Raw genomic sequence first — 16,776 nt, forward strand, 5'->3', positions numbered from 1 at the left:
CGAAGCCCTGTCGTGGGCAGCACGAAAGGCGTAAAGCGAGAGATGTTTTCTAGAAATCATGGATGAGAGCGCTGTAATCGGGGTGGTATTTTTTAAACTCCGCGGGCTTTTGTTTTTCCTGAATAAAAACAGCGATACTAAGGCTACCCCGTTGGAAGTGCCTGGGTTTGAAAATATTTGTGGAGTTCCACAAATTTCCTATTGACGCTTAAGCATTTCAAGCTATATCTAAAAACTTAATACGGTGCTGTAACTTTAGATAAGCCTTAACAACATCCACGCGATTTCATTTCTGGAGAACGCTTAGGTTTTTTCATAATCTTGGTCCAAGTTAGCTGGGACACACACTCTCTCTGTGTGTGTGTGTGTGTGTGTGTGTGTGTGTGTGTGTGTGTGTGTGTGTGTGTGTGTGTGTGCGCGCGCGCGTGTGTGTGTGTGTGCGCGCGTGTGTGCGTGTGCGCGCGTGCGTGTGTGTGTGTGTGCGCGTGCGCGTGCGTTTTACTAGATTTGTTCTTTTTTTTTCTTTCAACCTCTTCGGCTTTGTTCTTATCTTGTCCTATGTATGTCCCCCCCCCCCCACACCCCATGTAATACCCTGTGAAGGGTCCTTTAAGGGATCAATAAATGATGATGATGATGATGTCATAGGACAAGAGACGCCACCTTGGAGGAATTTTCCTTGCGCGGTTCAATATTGAAGTAAGTTTTGTTTTAAAACTAATAGTGCACTTTTATCATACAAGGAAAACAGACAAAAAACAACCTGAATGTTGGAAGCAAAAAAAACCGATGCTTGGTGGCGCCACAGGCAGCCAGGAGAGTTCCGGTTTGTTATGGCGCTTCGTGTCTATGAGCTTTGCGTGCCTCGTGGTTTTGTTTATGACCTGCCTCGATTTACAAGTGCCGAACAGCAGAGAAACTCAAAGTGCCGCTTCAAGTGCTAGTTAACCTTTGAAGGCGCTTGTTAAGGCTGGTCAGATGATCGCCACAGTCGATGAAAAACTACAACGACACGATAGTCGGTGATCGTACAAGGCAGTTAGCAGTATAAAGAGCACTTGTGTCTTCGTACGCTCACCTGGCAAATCGTTCCCGGCTGTCCCAGTCAACTTCAAACTACTTAATGGAAATCGTTTGTTATGGACGGGACACAAGATACAAGGCAGTTAAGAAAAAGATTTGGGACCTGCAGAGACCGTGACTCCGCTCTCCTCCAACTCGTTTGTTTGCGGCTCCATTCAATAGCTTTGGCAGTTGGGCGGAGCTGTTCTATTCGAGCTCTCGGCTAATTTTATCCATTCATAGTACACATCCGAAGGTACATGCAAGTGGGCGAGAGAGCCCAAGGGAGTGGACCCCGTACCTCCAGAAACGCGCAAAACCTGTTGAAGCGTCGTGCGTCGTTTTTACTTTCAAGCCAACAACTTTAAACGTGAACGCCATTGAGCACCCACCCGCTTTTTGTAGCAAAAAATAAATAAATAACCTAGCCCTTGCAACAGAGAGAAACCTCCTCAACGCCGCCTGCTGCACCGTGCAATAGCGCCGTTCAAAAACTCACAATCCATTGGCACCAAATTCTCGGCCAGCCTCCGATAGGCGTGATGCACCAACCTTGTCGCTTGATTTAATTAGCAACGGCTGCTCACTGAACCATGCTCCCACAAAAGCATCGCACGCTCCGTGGGGCGGAGGTCGCTGAAATGCAGGCCGGAGTTTTTGCAAGAACTTCGTTGTCGGGTTCGGGAACGGGATCCATCGTAACACTGGCAAGACGCGTAAATGAAGCGACGGTAGCGACCCCCGACAGATGCCTTCAACGTGCGGCAGCGGTAGCTTTCTTTTCGGCCGCTACTAGACCGCATCGCCAGCCGCCAGAAATCACGGAGTCTGCGTTTATGTCACGTTTCATGTCACTCCATCCTGTGACGTCATAAGGGGCGCCAAGTTTGAATCGGAGGGCGGGAAAAACTTTTTCAACTTCGAATTCAAATTTCTTTGAAATAAGTGCATCTTTCGCTCCAGGGCAAGCGCCAACAAAGCCATGAAATGCCGAACTACCAGATTGCTCACAAAAAAAAATTGGTAGAGTTCTCCTCACTGTTCCTTTAAAGAACATCAGGTGGTCGGAATTTTCGGAACTCTTCATTAAGGCATCCCTCATAGCCTGAGTCGCCTTGGGGCGTTAAGCTCCATTAACTATAATCCATTCCCCTAAAGATGGGTTTACTAAGTGTAGTTTGTTATATAATGTGTTGTTCAAAGAGCATATTTTCAAAGGTCATATTTACTTTATTTGCTTAGCACGAGCTTGAGCAGTGCACAAGTCGGCTCCCTCGTTGCCTTTAATGCCAACATGACGCAACTTGCAGCTGAGGGCCTCAAATTAAGACTCTCTGGGGCTCTTCCTTTTTGCATGGTGCAAGATCTCAGTACGCAGGTGTTTAAATTCTGCCAGCATGGCTAAAGATTAGGGGTGTGCCAATATAGAAATTTTCTAATACAAATCAAATATGAAGAAATAATAGCTTTGAATATTGAGTAAACATCTGTTCAGTACAAAAAAATTTTTTCGGAAAATCATAAGGAAATGTTGTGCCCCTTAATTTCTTTCAAAATAATGTATGGTCATTGCAACTGAAATAAACAAAACTAGACTGCCTCAGCACCGTATAAAAAACATGATCTGTACAGAAAAGTATACTGCTTGATTCGACAGCATAATAATATCCAACCTGTAATGTGGCTATGTAACATGGAATCCATAAAATGACAAGACTGGAAACAAAAATAATATGATGGCTAGTAAGAGCCTCATTAATTCGGAGTTTAAGGAACCGAAAGAAATGCCCGAGTTCTCCGACGGTCTATTTATAAAATGCTCTGTAACCTTGAAAAAAATTTAAAAATCGGTCGAAAATGTGAAAATGCGGTAAAGACTTATGAGGTGGCCCCATCACGCAAACACCTGCAAGCCCGTGACGAGCGCCCAGTTCAGGCGTGCTGGAAGAATATTGCGAACGTAAGTGAGGAGGGAATGCACATAGGTGTTGGAACGGCGAGACTGCTTCAAAAAAAAAAAAGGAAAAAGAAATGACCAGCGACGTGCCAGTCGACATCCAAAAGCGGCGTGGTTCTGAGATTGGACTACCAACGAATGCTTGGGCTGACAGCTGCAGTCGCTGCGGGAGGCAGTACCTCAGTACCTCCAGGCGTTATAGGTATTATAAGTATAGGTAGAAACAGTATAAAAACCAGCAGCTCGCTTTACAACATACCAATATTCCCGGCTTAGCGTTACTTACATCAAAACTTCCATCAGTCTAACTCCGTTGGCAGTTCATCATAAGATACCAAGACTTTGCCTGTTTCATATACTATATCATACCTTCCCCAAATGCGTGAGAGCCTAATTGTGGCATTCTTGAGATATTTATGACATTTGTTCAATTGCCAAAGTGTTCAGCGCATTCATGGTTCCTTCAACGCTTTCAACAAATCATTTTTGCCTACTGCCATAGTGGTGTGGAACGTACTCTCCGACGATGTGGTCAATGAAAGAAATCCCATAATATTTAAACAGTTATCATAAGACTATCTTCATTCTAAGCCCTCTTACTACCTGTTTATAGCCTTGTTTCATTTCCATGTCTCTATGATGTCAACAACTGTGTCTACTTATGCTTGCAATTTATGTTTAAGTACTTTAATTTTTTTGTGACACATTACTACCATTTGTTCACCCCCCTTTCAGGTAATGCCCCAAAGGAGCCCTTGAGGGGAGACGCAGGTCTTGAAATGATAAAAAAAAAGTGAAAATTTGGATTTTGCAAAAATGGCATAATCGGTTCAATATACTATCTGTCTAAACCGTTTCACAGTCTAAATTCGACTTCCAACTACTAAAATAGCTATATATTTCACGCCTGCAAAGCCCAGAAGTGGCGATTTCAGAGCGATGCACTGCAGGACTTCACACCCATCGCTTCCCACGACCGCGTCACCGATGGCCGCCACCTTGGTTTAGCTTGAAAGCTGAGCCCCTTCCCTGCACTCACTATTGTGAAATATTTTTGCAGCGTCTGCATTCCGCTGCTTTTTTGAGGCTTCTACAACAACCTCCGAATGGCTGGTGCGCGCACTTAAAATGCGATTTTCTCAGCTTCGTGTATTTTGCCAACATGACTCGCCCAACAGAAGTTTTATTATGTTTTTATGATGCAATTTAAATTATTATCATACTGTTGAATTCAGAAAGAACTAAACTGTGGAGCTATGCTGTTTTTATTTGGCTGACTGAAAGATTTCAAATTTTGTGAACCATAACGTGCCCTAACTATACTTCATAATTATGGCGCTTGGACAAAATCACATCTTTATACGATGATGTACTTAAACGACAATATAATTAGCATAGCTCCAGATGGCAGGTCTTTGGCTGTAGCTCGATTTCAATCGAAATGAAAACACATACAAATTGTCTTAATGACCCCTCAGAATTTAACGAATTGGGCTTTAGTTATTTTCCTATAACATGGGAACTGACTGAGGAATATTGGAACTAATTATAATTTCGAAAACAGAAAGAAGTGTAACAAGGAACGTCTTGCAAAGCACAGCGTTGCGAACAACCAGCGGTACAGTCCAGGTACAGACCAGAGGCAACAATCAGTCCAGAGCACGCACGATGGACGGAGCGTTCGGCGCTTTTCGTCGTCGTCTTCTTTGTTAAGCGCCAGCCTCTGAAGATTCCAAAGCCGAAGGACATCTTACAATTTCCCCCGGGTGAAAAGGCGCCATCCTGGCGGCCTAGGGCGATGTGACGACGGCGGGGTCGTAGTATGGTTTGAGGCGGGCCGTGTGGACAATGGCGCGGCCTCGGCGACAATGATCAGGGGATGGCGTAAGGGGTTCGGTGAGGTAATTGGCGGGGGATGTCTGCTGAAGAATACTGTAGGGTCCCTGGTACTTGCTAAGAAGTTTGGAGGAAAGGCCGGGACCTGAGGACGGTACCCAGAGCCAGACCAAAGAGACAGGAAGGTAAGCGGGAGGAAGTGCAGGGGAATCACAGGTGCTTTTCTGCTGCTGCTGTGTGTGAGAAGTGAAGGACCGGGCAAGCTGTCGGCATTCTTCGGCATAAGTTGCGGCTTGAGAAAGAGCTGTAAATTCGGAAGCGTCAGGGCGGTAAAGTAGAATGGCGTCCATTGTGCAAGAAGGCTCACGGCTGTACAGGAGAAAGTACGGAGAGAATCCGGTGGTGGCTTGAGCAGCGAAGTTATAAGCGTATGTGAAAAAAGGGAGAACGCGGTTCCAGTTACAATGATCGGAAGCAACATACATGGCCAGCATGTCACCGAGGGTGCAGTTAAAACGCTCAACCATGCCATTTGTCTGGGAATGGTAGGCGGAGCTGGTGCAGTGAACGATGTTGCATTCCTGAAGGAGAGCTTCTACAACTTCAGAGAGGAAGGCCGGACCTCTATCACTGAGCAGCTCTTTGGGCGCACCATGGCGAAGAATGATGCGATAGAGAATGAAGGATGCAATGTCGTGGGCTGTAGCGGACGGTAAAGGTGACGTTTCAGCGTAGCGTGTGAGGTGGTCGATGGCAACGATGATCCAGCAGTTCCTGGTTGGTGTGTTGGGAAGAGGACCGTAGAGGTCAATGCCAACACGCTCGAAGGGCTGCGCTGGGCAAGGCAGCGGCTGCATAGGAGCAGCAGGTCGGCGAAGTGGATGCTTTTAGCGCTGGAATGCGGTGGAGGACTGATCAAACTGGCGGACACAACGGGCCATCCCACGGCAGTAGTAGCGCTGTCGTAGACGGGTGAAGGTCTTCAAGAATCTGACATGGGCACACTGGGGATCATCGTGGTAGGAAGAGCAAATGAAGGAGCGCAGATGTGTCGGAATGACGAGAAGCCACTTGCGACCATCCGGGAGGTAGTTGCGGCGGTAAAGAAGCTCGTCTCGGATGGCGAAATGGTGGGACTGACGACGGAGAGCACGGGAAGGAGGTCAAGACGATTGGCCAGATAAGAGATCTAAGAGACAAGCGATACATGGGTCCTTGCGTTGCTCGGAAGCCATATCAGCAGACTCAAACGTCAAAGAACGCAGGGTGGATATACAAGGCACTGCCTCAGATGGCACAGGGGAACGTGAGAGGGCATCAGCATCGGCATGTTTGCGGCCGGAACGATAACGCGAATGTTGTATTCTTGGAGTCGCAGAGCGCAGCATGCCAGTCAACCAGAGGGATCTTTCAAAGAGGAAAAACCAGCAGAGGGCGTGGTGATCGGTGATGACGTCAAAAGGGCGCCCATACAGGTAGGGGCGAAACTTGACGATCGCCCAAAAAATGGCTAAACACTCCTTCTCGGTGAAAGAATAGTTGGCTTCAGCTTTTGTAAGTGTCCGGATATTCGTCAAAGCCTCGCTTGTGCTGAGCGAGTACTGCACCGAGGCCGACACCGCTGGCATTAGTGTGGAGTTCCATCGGAGAATGAGGGTCCAAGTGACGCAGAATTGGTGGAGTGGTCAGGAGGCGACGGAGTGTCGTAAACGCTTCATCACAGGCTGGCGACCAGGCCGAAAGGTCGTGGCCGGAAAGGAGCTTGGTCAGGGGGTCGATGATAGTGGCGACATTGCAGACAAAGTAACGGAAGTAGGAGCAGAGGCCGACGAAGCTGCGGAGTTCTTTTACAGAAGTGGGCTTCGGAAATTCGGCCACAGCATGCAACTTGGCCGGGTCCGGGAGAATGCCATCCTTCGACACGACATGTCCGAGAATGGTGAGCTGCCGAGTTCCGAAGCGGCATTTTTTCAAATTGAGTTGGAGGCCAGCGTTGGCCAAGCAGTGAAGAACAGTCTCAAGGTGCTGAAGGTGAGACAAGAAGTCCAGGGAAAAGATCACAATGTCGTCTAGGTAACAAAGGCATGTGTGCCATTTGAGCCCTTGGAGTATGTTGTCCATCATGCGCTCGAATGTGGCAGGTGCATTGCAGAGGCCGAAGGGCATGACATTAAATTCATAGAGCCCGTCGGGTGTGACGAATGCAGTTTTTGGGCGATCTGGCTCTGCCATCGAGACCTGTCAGTAACTGGAGCGCAAGTCCAATGAAGAAAAGAACTCAGCGCCCTGCAGGCAGTCGAGGGCATCGTCGATACGGGGGAGAGGGTAAACGTCCTTGCGTGTAATCTTGTTGAGACAACAGTAGTCCACGCAGAACAGGATGGAACCGTCTTTTTTCTCGACCAGGACCACTGGCGATGCCCATGGGCTATGTGACGGCTGTATCACATGGCGCCTGAGCATGTCGGTCGCCTGCTTGGTAATGATGCGGCGCTCAACGGCTGACACGCGGTACGGACGTTGGCACAAAGGGGCATGGGTTCCAGTGTCAATACAGTCGATAACGGTGGTGGTGCGACCCAAGGAAGGTTGCTGGTAGTCGAACGAAGCTTGAAAACGGTGCAGAACGGCGACAAGCTGGTCTCGTTGGGTAGACGTCAGGGCGACGTCGACGGAATGGTGAAAAATATTGACAGAAGACTGATTGGTGATGGGATATGGCGCTGACCTGAAGGCCGGCTGTGCTATTGAAGAGGGGGCATGCTGAGGCGGGACCGAGAAAGGCAACACTACCAAGCGATTGGCCACGGAGTAAAGTGGTAGGGCAGGAGAATGTGTTGGCCACATAAATAGCGCTGAAGCCACGAACAGTTGTCAGCACGGCATGAGGCACCAGCGACGGAAGCCCTCAAAACATCGTCACACCTGCGACCACTTAAGAGGTGCACGGTTTACAATGCACCATGCAATAGATGGATTTTACAGGGCCTCTTACCCCGCTGCGACACCTTGACTCGCTCTATCGGGAGCCTCATATGAAATTCCACAAGTGCGCTTTCCCACATACTGTAGTTGATAAAAACAAGTTGGCAGAGATCATGCTCAGAGAGTTATGAAGGCAACAGGATGAATGCATGGGTATAGGCATTAAGTACGCAAGATATTACGGAAGTATTAAAAAAAAGCCCACTTTCGCGCTGTGATTGTCTGAAGCGGGTTGTCGGCATATTGTTCGCAGCACATGTGAAATGTGGGAAAGCCCACCTGAGGAATTTTGCACAAGCTCAAGCCTAGTGGCACTGGAATGCGATTGACCCATGGGATCATCATCATCAGCCTGAACAGACCCACTGCAAGGCTAAGGCCTCTCCCAAGTCTCTAATTAACCCCGTCCTTTGTCAGCTGCGCTCACGCTATGCCTGCAAACTTCCTAATCTCATCCGCCCACCTAACTCTCTGCAGCCCCCTGCTACACTTTCCATCTCTTGGAATCCACTGCGTTACCCTTAAGAACCAGCGGTTATCTTGCCTTCGCATTACATGCCCTGCCCAAGCCCATTTCTTCCTCAATTTCGACCAGAATGTCATTAACCAGAGTTTGTTCCCTCACCCACTCTGCCCGCTTCCGGTCTCTTAGCGTTACACCTAACATTTTTCTTTCCATGGCTCGATGCGTTGTCCTTAACTTAAGCTGAACCCTTTTCGTTAGCCACCACGTTTCTGCCTTACAGGTGAGTACCGGCAAGATACAGCTATTGTACACTTTTCTCTTGAGGGATATTGGTAAACTGCCATTTATGATCTGAGAGAAGCTGCCATATGCGCTCCACCCAATTCTTATCCTTCTAGTTATTTCCCTGCCATGACAGAAAAAAATGACAGAAATGACAGAAAATGGAACAGAAGCTTTGTACTGTTTTCCTGGAACTTTAACCTTGGTTAATTTGCCAAGATATTGTGGTTTTGCCACGGTCGAATTTATGAAAATCAGTGCGGTATACGATTGCCGTTGAGTATTCAGGAATTCTTTAATATGAATTTCTCAAATACAAATACAAACCAAATATCACACTTGTTCGATTCGTATTCGAAATTTTGAATATTTGCACATCCCTACTAAAAATGAACCCACAACCTTGAGGTGAGCAGCCAGGTGCTGCAGCTACAGAGCCACCAAGTCATGCAATGGCTTCTGTTCAGGAATAATGACCTCTGTACAACCTTAAAAGAGGAACTGAGGACAAATTGAACAACAAAGGTGCTACCTTCACTGAAAATGAAGCTTTTAAAAGCTACAGCAGGCCAAGAAATAAAACTGAGGTGTTGCGACCACCGAACTGATTTTATAAGTAAACTGAAACTGCGGGTGCATTGAGACAGTTTTTTGGGCGCAGATCCCTAAGTATAGGCTGCACAGCCATTCACTTCGAATTGGTGATCAAGGAGTTCTTTTCGCTTTAGAAGTCAAGAGTTTGAATCGAGTGACTGTAAATGTTTTAATGCAATTGTTATCAGCAAAAAATGCATCTTTTGCTGCTGGACAAGCATCAGCACACCCTGAAAAAGCTGCAGGGTCAATTTTTACTAAGAACAAACATTAGATGGAGCTGTGCTCAGGGTCCCTTCAAGAGAGAAGCTTCTTGGTTGTCACCTGATGGGGCCCACAACTGCTCAAACATTTAACACTAATAGCAAAAGCACTCACTGATTGCTTCGGCTGCCTTGTAGTCAAGGACATGAGATGCGGAGCGCAGATCCAGGCTGCGGAGGGATTCACCACAGCGGACCAGAAGGGCTCGGAGAATGCTCACAGTCAGGGCTGAGGAGAGGGAGGTTAGTCGTCACTCGAACCATTCATGCGCTGCCAACACAAGCAAGGGTGCCAGTCTATTAAGAAAAGTTCCCAATATGCCATACACAGGCCGCTGCACTAAACACAGGCTTAATTCATTTTGTATTAATTTACAGCCTGAACCATCTCTTGGAACATGTGAATAATGAAAGAAATCGCCGGTGAGCATATAGTAAGAGAGAAAACTTTTCATGTTAATAAATGACAAATGCAGCAACAACCCCTTTGTATGACCTCTAACTTAACAGCATTACATGCAAATCAAGAATTTCCGCATTTATCCAACTTTTTTTTTTTGCAGCTAGGTACAACACAGTCTATCAATACTTAGGTTAATTTAAATGCACTCGGGAAAGCTTGCACACTCTCATGGTAGCTCACCAAATTCGAAACAGTTCATTCACTGAACTGCAATTATCCTACATAACCTCCAAACGAAGCATGAGATCCTGACATAAGGTAAGCACACATGGACTGAACAAAATGAACACATGAGATTGTTGAACTAATGCACTGTATTTGCAGGTAAGTATATGATGTGATTACAAATATAACGTGGAGGAGAAGGGAAGTTTGAGACCTTCCAAAAATGGAAAAAAAAAATACATATCACAATTATAACGCGATCACAGTTCATTAAAGCCCACTACTGACGGGGCACCAAGGTCTCAGAAAAAAAAACGGATACAATACACAAAAATCCAGAAGCAACAGATACGTCGATACTTTTTGAGAGCCAGAGCTTCAGAAATGCACACAACATCATCAACATCAGCAAAGGCTCCAACGCATTAATGTACACAGTCTCCCTCGTAGCAGTGGTTGCCGTCATCACTGTGCCACTGGTGCTATGCGTTTCATGCTGCCCAACCCCAGTATATGTTCGTCCTTCTTTCCTTTCCCCACTCCACTCAACTGTTTCAGCGCCTTCTCTTTCTGAATGGCCATCACCGCCCTCTTTCCAGAGGGCGGTGTTGCCCGTGCACGTCTGCTGTTCTGCCGCCAAGCTCATCAAAAAGTTGACTTCTCCTAGCAGGTACGTGCCTGGTGATCAAGGTCGCTACAGCTATCTTGAGAAGTGAGAAGAAAAAAATTGAGTTGCATTTGTGCCTTGGTTTTGAATTTAATATGAGATGTGTACTGAAACTAATGAAGCGAGGAAAGAGCTTTCATTATAATTTTGCAAATAAGTAAGCCCTTAGCCATGGTGCTTCCTTGAAAGACTCAACAACTCCTGGACAAGAAAGTTAATGAGCCTAACAGAACACATAAGCATGGCTGAAAAAGAAAGAAGATCCCAGAAATGAGACAGAGATTATGAAAAATGCAAAACAACACACACAAATGGGAAACAAACCGGAAATATACAATAGTTGTTTGATAATAAACCAGCAAAATTGCATTAATAATCTGATTTACAGCAGTTTTGTGCACTTGCAAAAAGAATGACTAAGTCAATAAGCAAATGAGTGCGGCGGCACCAAATCAGTCAAGGAGTGCATGAGTTGATAATGTCAGTGTCCAAACTGATGTTACCCATTACATAGCAAGCCAGTTACATGAGCCAGCCAGTGCAGCAGAAACTGTGTGAGGCATTAGGCAATAATTTAAAAGGCAAGGTGGACACTGAGTAATAGTAAGAGTTAACGAGCACAGGTAAAGTTTATCACACAAGCGGCTGAAGATTCAGTATCTCATCCATTAAATTGCTCAACAGAGGCAGCCCACCGAGTGCGACTAAAGCTCTAAAAGAAGTGGTTTGAACAAACAGTAAAGTGAATTTGTATGTGCCCCTTTCATACAGCAATGCTTGATGAAAAAGTGTATTCAGCAGTTAGCCTGACAGATGACTAGCAGGACCAGTCACACCCATCATGAACATCGCTTATAAACTGCAAATAATCATCTCTTCAAACCCGCTTGCCAACGAAAATCACGAAAAAAAAAGTAGTAGGAGCTTAACATAGCTAAACCGAGTACACATGCGAAATCAGGGGATATTTAAGCTCAGTCTTAAGAGTTTTAGTGGGTTAATGCCCATATATGCAGAATTGGTCATTCTCTACACAACATCCACAAATCGCGGTGAGTGCTCGTACCACTACCAGCGCAGAGGCGTCATCGGTTAGGCGATGCACCACCGGCAGGGATTGTGCGACCCATGTTGGTCTTCTCAAGCAACCTCTCGTGACCAATCATTAATTTAAATGCCACCTGCCACGGTTATCAGTTTGCTCATAACCTGGTGGACAGGTTGTGATGAGCCACAATGTTATGTGACCTCGGTGGCTTCCGAGCTTCCTCCATTGGCTGCAGCTTGCGCAACACTCCTCTGAACTAACTCAAGCTTACATAAGTAACTCGTACTCAGGTAAGCATGGGTTAGTTCAGAGCACGAGACTGCAAGATTCCTGCTTGGGGTTGGACAAGACAGCACACAGCAAAACATTCCTGTAAGGGTCAGTACATCTGTAATAGCGCTTTCGCAATATATTCTAGATGCTAGCAAAAGAGCCTACTTACGCTGCCCATCACTGATGGAGAAGACACCAGTGAAAGACAGCTTCTCCTGCGATCTCCAAAGCCGAAGTGCCAGCCGGCGCCAACGCTGGCAAACTGCAGAAATTAGACAGACGGTCAGGTCATTAACCAGAAAAAAATACTTGTACATAGGTCAGCCATCTTAAATGACTTTTAAAAAACCCTTTCCTCTTAATTTAGACAGCACACATAAACTTATATTGTGTATAACTTATGGACCTGCACCTTCAAGTCATTGCAAGCCACAAACAAGAAACTGACAGTAAGCCTCAGCAATATACAATCACACAAAAGCATGCATAAACCCTGAAAATCAGATGGCTTGGCTTGATGCCAACAGCAGAACAATATATGACATACTGAATGTACACCAACATGCTTATGCATTGTACAGATTGCTGTAGCCAAACAACAGAGTTCTGTGAACACCAAGTTTTTTCTCATAATCATTGTAGTCATTGCAACAATAACTGTCTCACTGCCACTGATAAATTTATGGCATCCCATAAGGCTCGTATTTTCGATATTCTGTTGGCCAAGTGCGGCTACCTTTCCAAGCTTCAATACTGTTCACCCCTGAAAGCATCTCTTGATCAAAAGGCAGAGCTCACCTCTTTCTATACGGATGCGTGACTTGATGTCAAGCCAGGCGAGCACCATGAGCAGGGCGTCATCTGGCAGGTCGTCCACACACTCCAGCGACCGGCGCGGGGAGGGCGGAGGGGTCGCTGGAGTCACGTCTGCCTCCATGTCCGACACATTCTCATCCTCTTCGTCACCGTCCAGTTCCCTCTGCACCATATTGTGCCAAACTGCCATTAGGCCCCAGTGATGCCAGCAGAATGCAAAATACACACAATGAACTTGTAATGCTGTGTACATGCCTAATCACTGCAAATCAACAGAAAGGCACTGACAGACAAGCAACACTGGCCAAAAAAACCATTGCTGTTTTCCCATGAGCCCCTCTACTGGCATGGAAATGTAGCAGCGATTACTAAGTACAAGTTACACTACTTTTTCATGAGAAGCCATTGGCTAGAAATAGCTGCTATTAAAATTGTGCCTGTTATGCACAAGGCACCATGAATCATCTCCAATGCTTAGAAACACAGTCAACTCCACGCCACCTATATAAAACCAGCAACCATCTACTAACAGAGGGTAAAAAATACGGTTTCTAGGTCAGCATGTAAATTTTTTCATCTGAAATAACCATGCATTTAAATACTTGCATTTGGAAGCGGCTCCATAGTCATCTGTAGTACAGAGATGATTAACATAAACTTAGTAAAAACTCAGAAGAATGCAGTGATAACTTGACATGGATAGCACAAACAAGCATGCAAACCTTGCCTGTCAGTTGCTGTCTGTTAGCAACTGACAGTAACTTCTATGCAAAAAGAATACTGTGTCTCAAAGCAAAGCAGATATTAGGGGGCTCTAATGCAGGGTGCGCAAGGTATTTGAGAACATTCTTCCCTATTGCAATAGACACCATCAGTCTCACCACATCTATCTAGGTGTGCAGCTTCTTGTATATTGATACCTTATCATTCATACTGCTCAGCTGGTTCCAAGATGGAAGTGTACAGTTTGATGCAGGAATGAAATGCCATGTAGTCCTCGTCGCACTGGCCGCACACCACAGAAAATTGGAAATTGTCACCTTTCTGAACGAAGCGAAATCTTTCATTTATAAGGTGTGGAAAGAGCTTGTGCTCTGGCAGTGACGTGGCATCTGTAGCGAAAAGGAAAAAGCACAGTCAGTGATCAGATGTCGCCAGAATCGGTGTTTTTTCCAGCGCCTGCAAGTCATCGTGAATAATGACCTAGGAAAATCAACAAGGGCCATTGGCAGCTAAAGTCGCACAGTTAATTGTCAGGCTTGCTGTGCACGAGGATTTGTCCTATGTCCATTCCTATGTCATGAGGAGGAGGCAATTCATGTCCGATAACAAATAACTCAGGGACAGCGGAGGAGGCGGCTACTGCTATGGCAATGGCCAGCACCAAAGCAGTCACTATAATTAGCGACTCCAAAGTGGCTATAAACAATTTCGCACGGGGTATGATCTCCCAGGAGGCAGAACAAATCCTAAGACATCAAGACTGGGACCGAAGAGAGGTGGAACTAATATGGGTGCTGGCACACTTGGGGAACAGGGGAAACGAGTTGGCTCACAGTATAGCTCGAGGTTATGTCAGCCGGGCAGTGAACCCGGTTGAGACCCCAAATTTCACGAGAGATGCATTCATATCCTTTCACGACTACACCAATCAGTTTAAATTGGAAAGGAGGATCTATCCGCCACCAGACAAAAAGCTCGACAAAAGCCAGGAGATAATGTGGCGTCGGCTCCAGACGCAAGCTTTCTTTAACCCGTCAAGACCAGCGCACATGTACCACGCAATACAATTCGACTTGAAAAGAATGCGGCGAGATAGCTGGATACGATCACATTCTATGGAGCTGCAAAAAGGCGCCGCCACCGGCAGACCTACTACCAGTCCCTTCTCTAGGTGGGAGGCTATACTGGCCAGCTCAGACCTGTTGACGCAAGTCCGGGCCACTGAGTGGGCTCACAAGATCGCTGAGAGCCATGGGCTCAAAGCCATCTAGTATAGTGCTCACTAGGGTTCAGTGCTGACAATATTAAACGTTTTACAATCAAATCCATATGTCCAATAAAACTCGAGAGAATAGTCTGCTCCAGCCAAACCCCTTGCTAAGCAAGCTGAAGAACCCTGAGCAGCATGGACTGCTGCTTTTTGTTGTTATTTTTCGGATGAAAAGAACTTTCACCAAGGCCAAAAAATTAACTTAATGGCAGGTGGCTTTACGCAAGCGCTGATGAGGTGCCTACTGTGATGCACACATCACAAAATTTCCGTCCTCCGTGATGGTGTTAGCCGCCGTTAGCAACGAGGGTGATGTCATGCTACCACACTTTTTTGCAGAAGTACTCCACGTAAATGCTGCTGCATATGCGGAGGTGCTTGACACCATTATAAAGCCTTGGAAGAGGATGTTTCTAAATGAAGGCCTTATGTCTTTCAGCAAGACTTGGCTTCCGCCCACGCTGCCTGCATTACCCAAGAGTGGATGGCTGACAACTTCCATGGCCATGTCATTCCCAATTTGTGGCTTCTTAGTTATCCAAATTTAAATACGCTGGACTACTATGTTTTGACTGTCGTTGAGAGGGAGGCCAACAAACAGCTACATGGCACGAAAGACTGGCTAAGGCCACCATTGCTGATTCAATGGTCAACATCTTTCAGTACCACCCAATTCGAGCATGCAGTCGTTTCTGAAGTCAAAATGAACCGGTTATTGCTGCAGATGATAGGCTCCTTGAGTAATTCTGGAAATAAACAATAACAGAAGCAGTTCCCAAATTGCCAAAAAAAACTGCGCGAAGACGACGGGCAAGAGGCATGAAGACACACACGCAAAGTGTAGACAGTTCTTTTTTGGCAATCACTATGAACCGACTAGCCCAACACCATGTCTTACTTCAGTTTACAAAGTTTGGTGGAAATGTCTATTTTTGTTGGAGATATGACTCTGTGCATAAAGTCAATGTTGTGTGTTCTTAAATACCTTACGCACCTGGTAAATCATTTACAACAAACAGATGCGAATACAGCCAGGTGACAACTCACAGCAAGGGCCCTTCGCTCAGCTGCCACTTGGGCGTCTTTCCGAAGTTTGGATACCCTTGTCTTGTTGGCTGGAAGCAACCGCAGCTGCCTGTACAAAGGCATGCAAGTCAGTTTCAAAAGGAGAAAAGCGAAATGACAAAAACTACACCATTGGCCAGAACACCAAGCATGCCACAGAAGCAATTAAGCCAGTGTGTGGCTTTTAAGCCAAGCAGGTTAGAGAGGACCCCTGCTTAATGCTCCTGCATTCTCTTTGCTAGCAGAAACTGGAAGACAATAACCCAAGAACAGGTTGAATGCTAAGTGTAGAAATAGACCAATAAAAATCTAACGTCATTCATCATGCATCTCGGCTATTCATCTCACAAACAACCTTAGTTTGTTTCAATCGAACCAGGTGAATCAGAAACACTGCTGTAATGGGTATTTACCTGCCATCAAGCTCCAGCTGGTCGGGGGGAGAATTCCTTGCTTTTTCGGCCTCTTCGACCTTGGAAAATGTCACAAACCCATACCTAAAACCAAAACAGCAAGTTAGACCACAGCAGTGAAAACTAAATGCAAGCTCTTGTTAGTTTTCAACCGTATTGTCAACGAAGCACCCTATGTCCACGGTCTTTATCCCACTGTTTTCCGCCTTGGTCTAGCTGTAATTGTTTTATGTGTGTAGCTAAAATTGAGTGGTTTGCTAAAGTTATCGCGCCAGAGATGACTACATAGGCCCAAAGGCAGGGACAGATTTTATTTTCTTGACTTTGATAAATTGACTTTTAAATCCGGGCAATCTCTTAAATTAGGGGAGGAGGAGCTCAGTGCAAAAGTTACACGTTGACGGTTAGCTCTACAAGAAACCATAATT

At 46.0% G+C, this 16,776-nt stretch overlaps 1 protein-coding gene across 6 annotated transcripts in view; it reads right to left on the reverse strand.

Annotated features, from left to right (window-relative positions):
• Positions 1–16,776, reverse strand: part of LOC144120464 (putative RNA-binding protein EEED8.10) — a 76,081-nt gene that overhangs the window by 49,835 nt on the left and 9,470 nt on the right. For 3 of the 6 annotated variants that reach the window (XM_077652887.1, XM_077652884.1, XM_077652886.1), the window contains exons 3-8: positions 16,349–16,432; positions 15,918–16,005; positions 13,484–13,507; positions 12,860–13,040; positions 12,231–12,323; positions 9,561–9,674 (exon numbers count right to left, since the gene is read on the reverse strand). In XM_077652887.1, the coding sequence (XP_077509013.1) occupies positions 9,561–9,674; positions 12,231–12,323; positions 12,860–13,040; positions 13,484–13,507; positions 15,918–16,005; positions 16,349–16,432 (584 nt within the window). The remainder of the gene's footprint in view (positions 1–9,560; positions 9,675–12,230; positions 12,324–12,859; positions 13,041–13,483; positions 13,508–15,917; positions 16,006–16,348; positions 16,433–16,776) is intronic. The other 3 variants (XR_013312445.1, XM_077652888.1, XM_077652885.1) reach the window with 1 other exon arrangement.

This window comes from Amblyomma americanum, chromosome 2 (genome assembly GCF_052857255.1).
Source record: "Amblyomma americanum isolate KBUSLIRL-KWMA chromosome 2, ASM5285725v1, whole genome shotgun sequence".
NCBI classification, from domain to species: domain Eukaryota; kingdom Metazoa; phylum Arthropoda; class Arachnida; order Ixodida; family Ixodidae; genus Amblyomma; species Amblyomma americanum.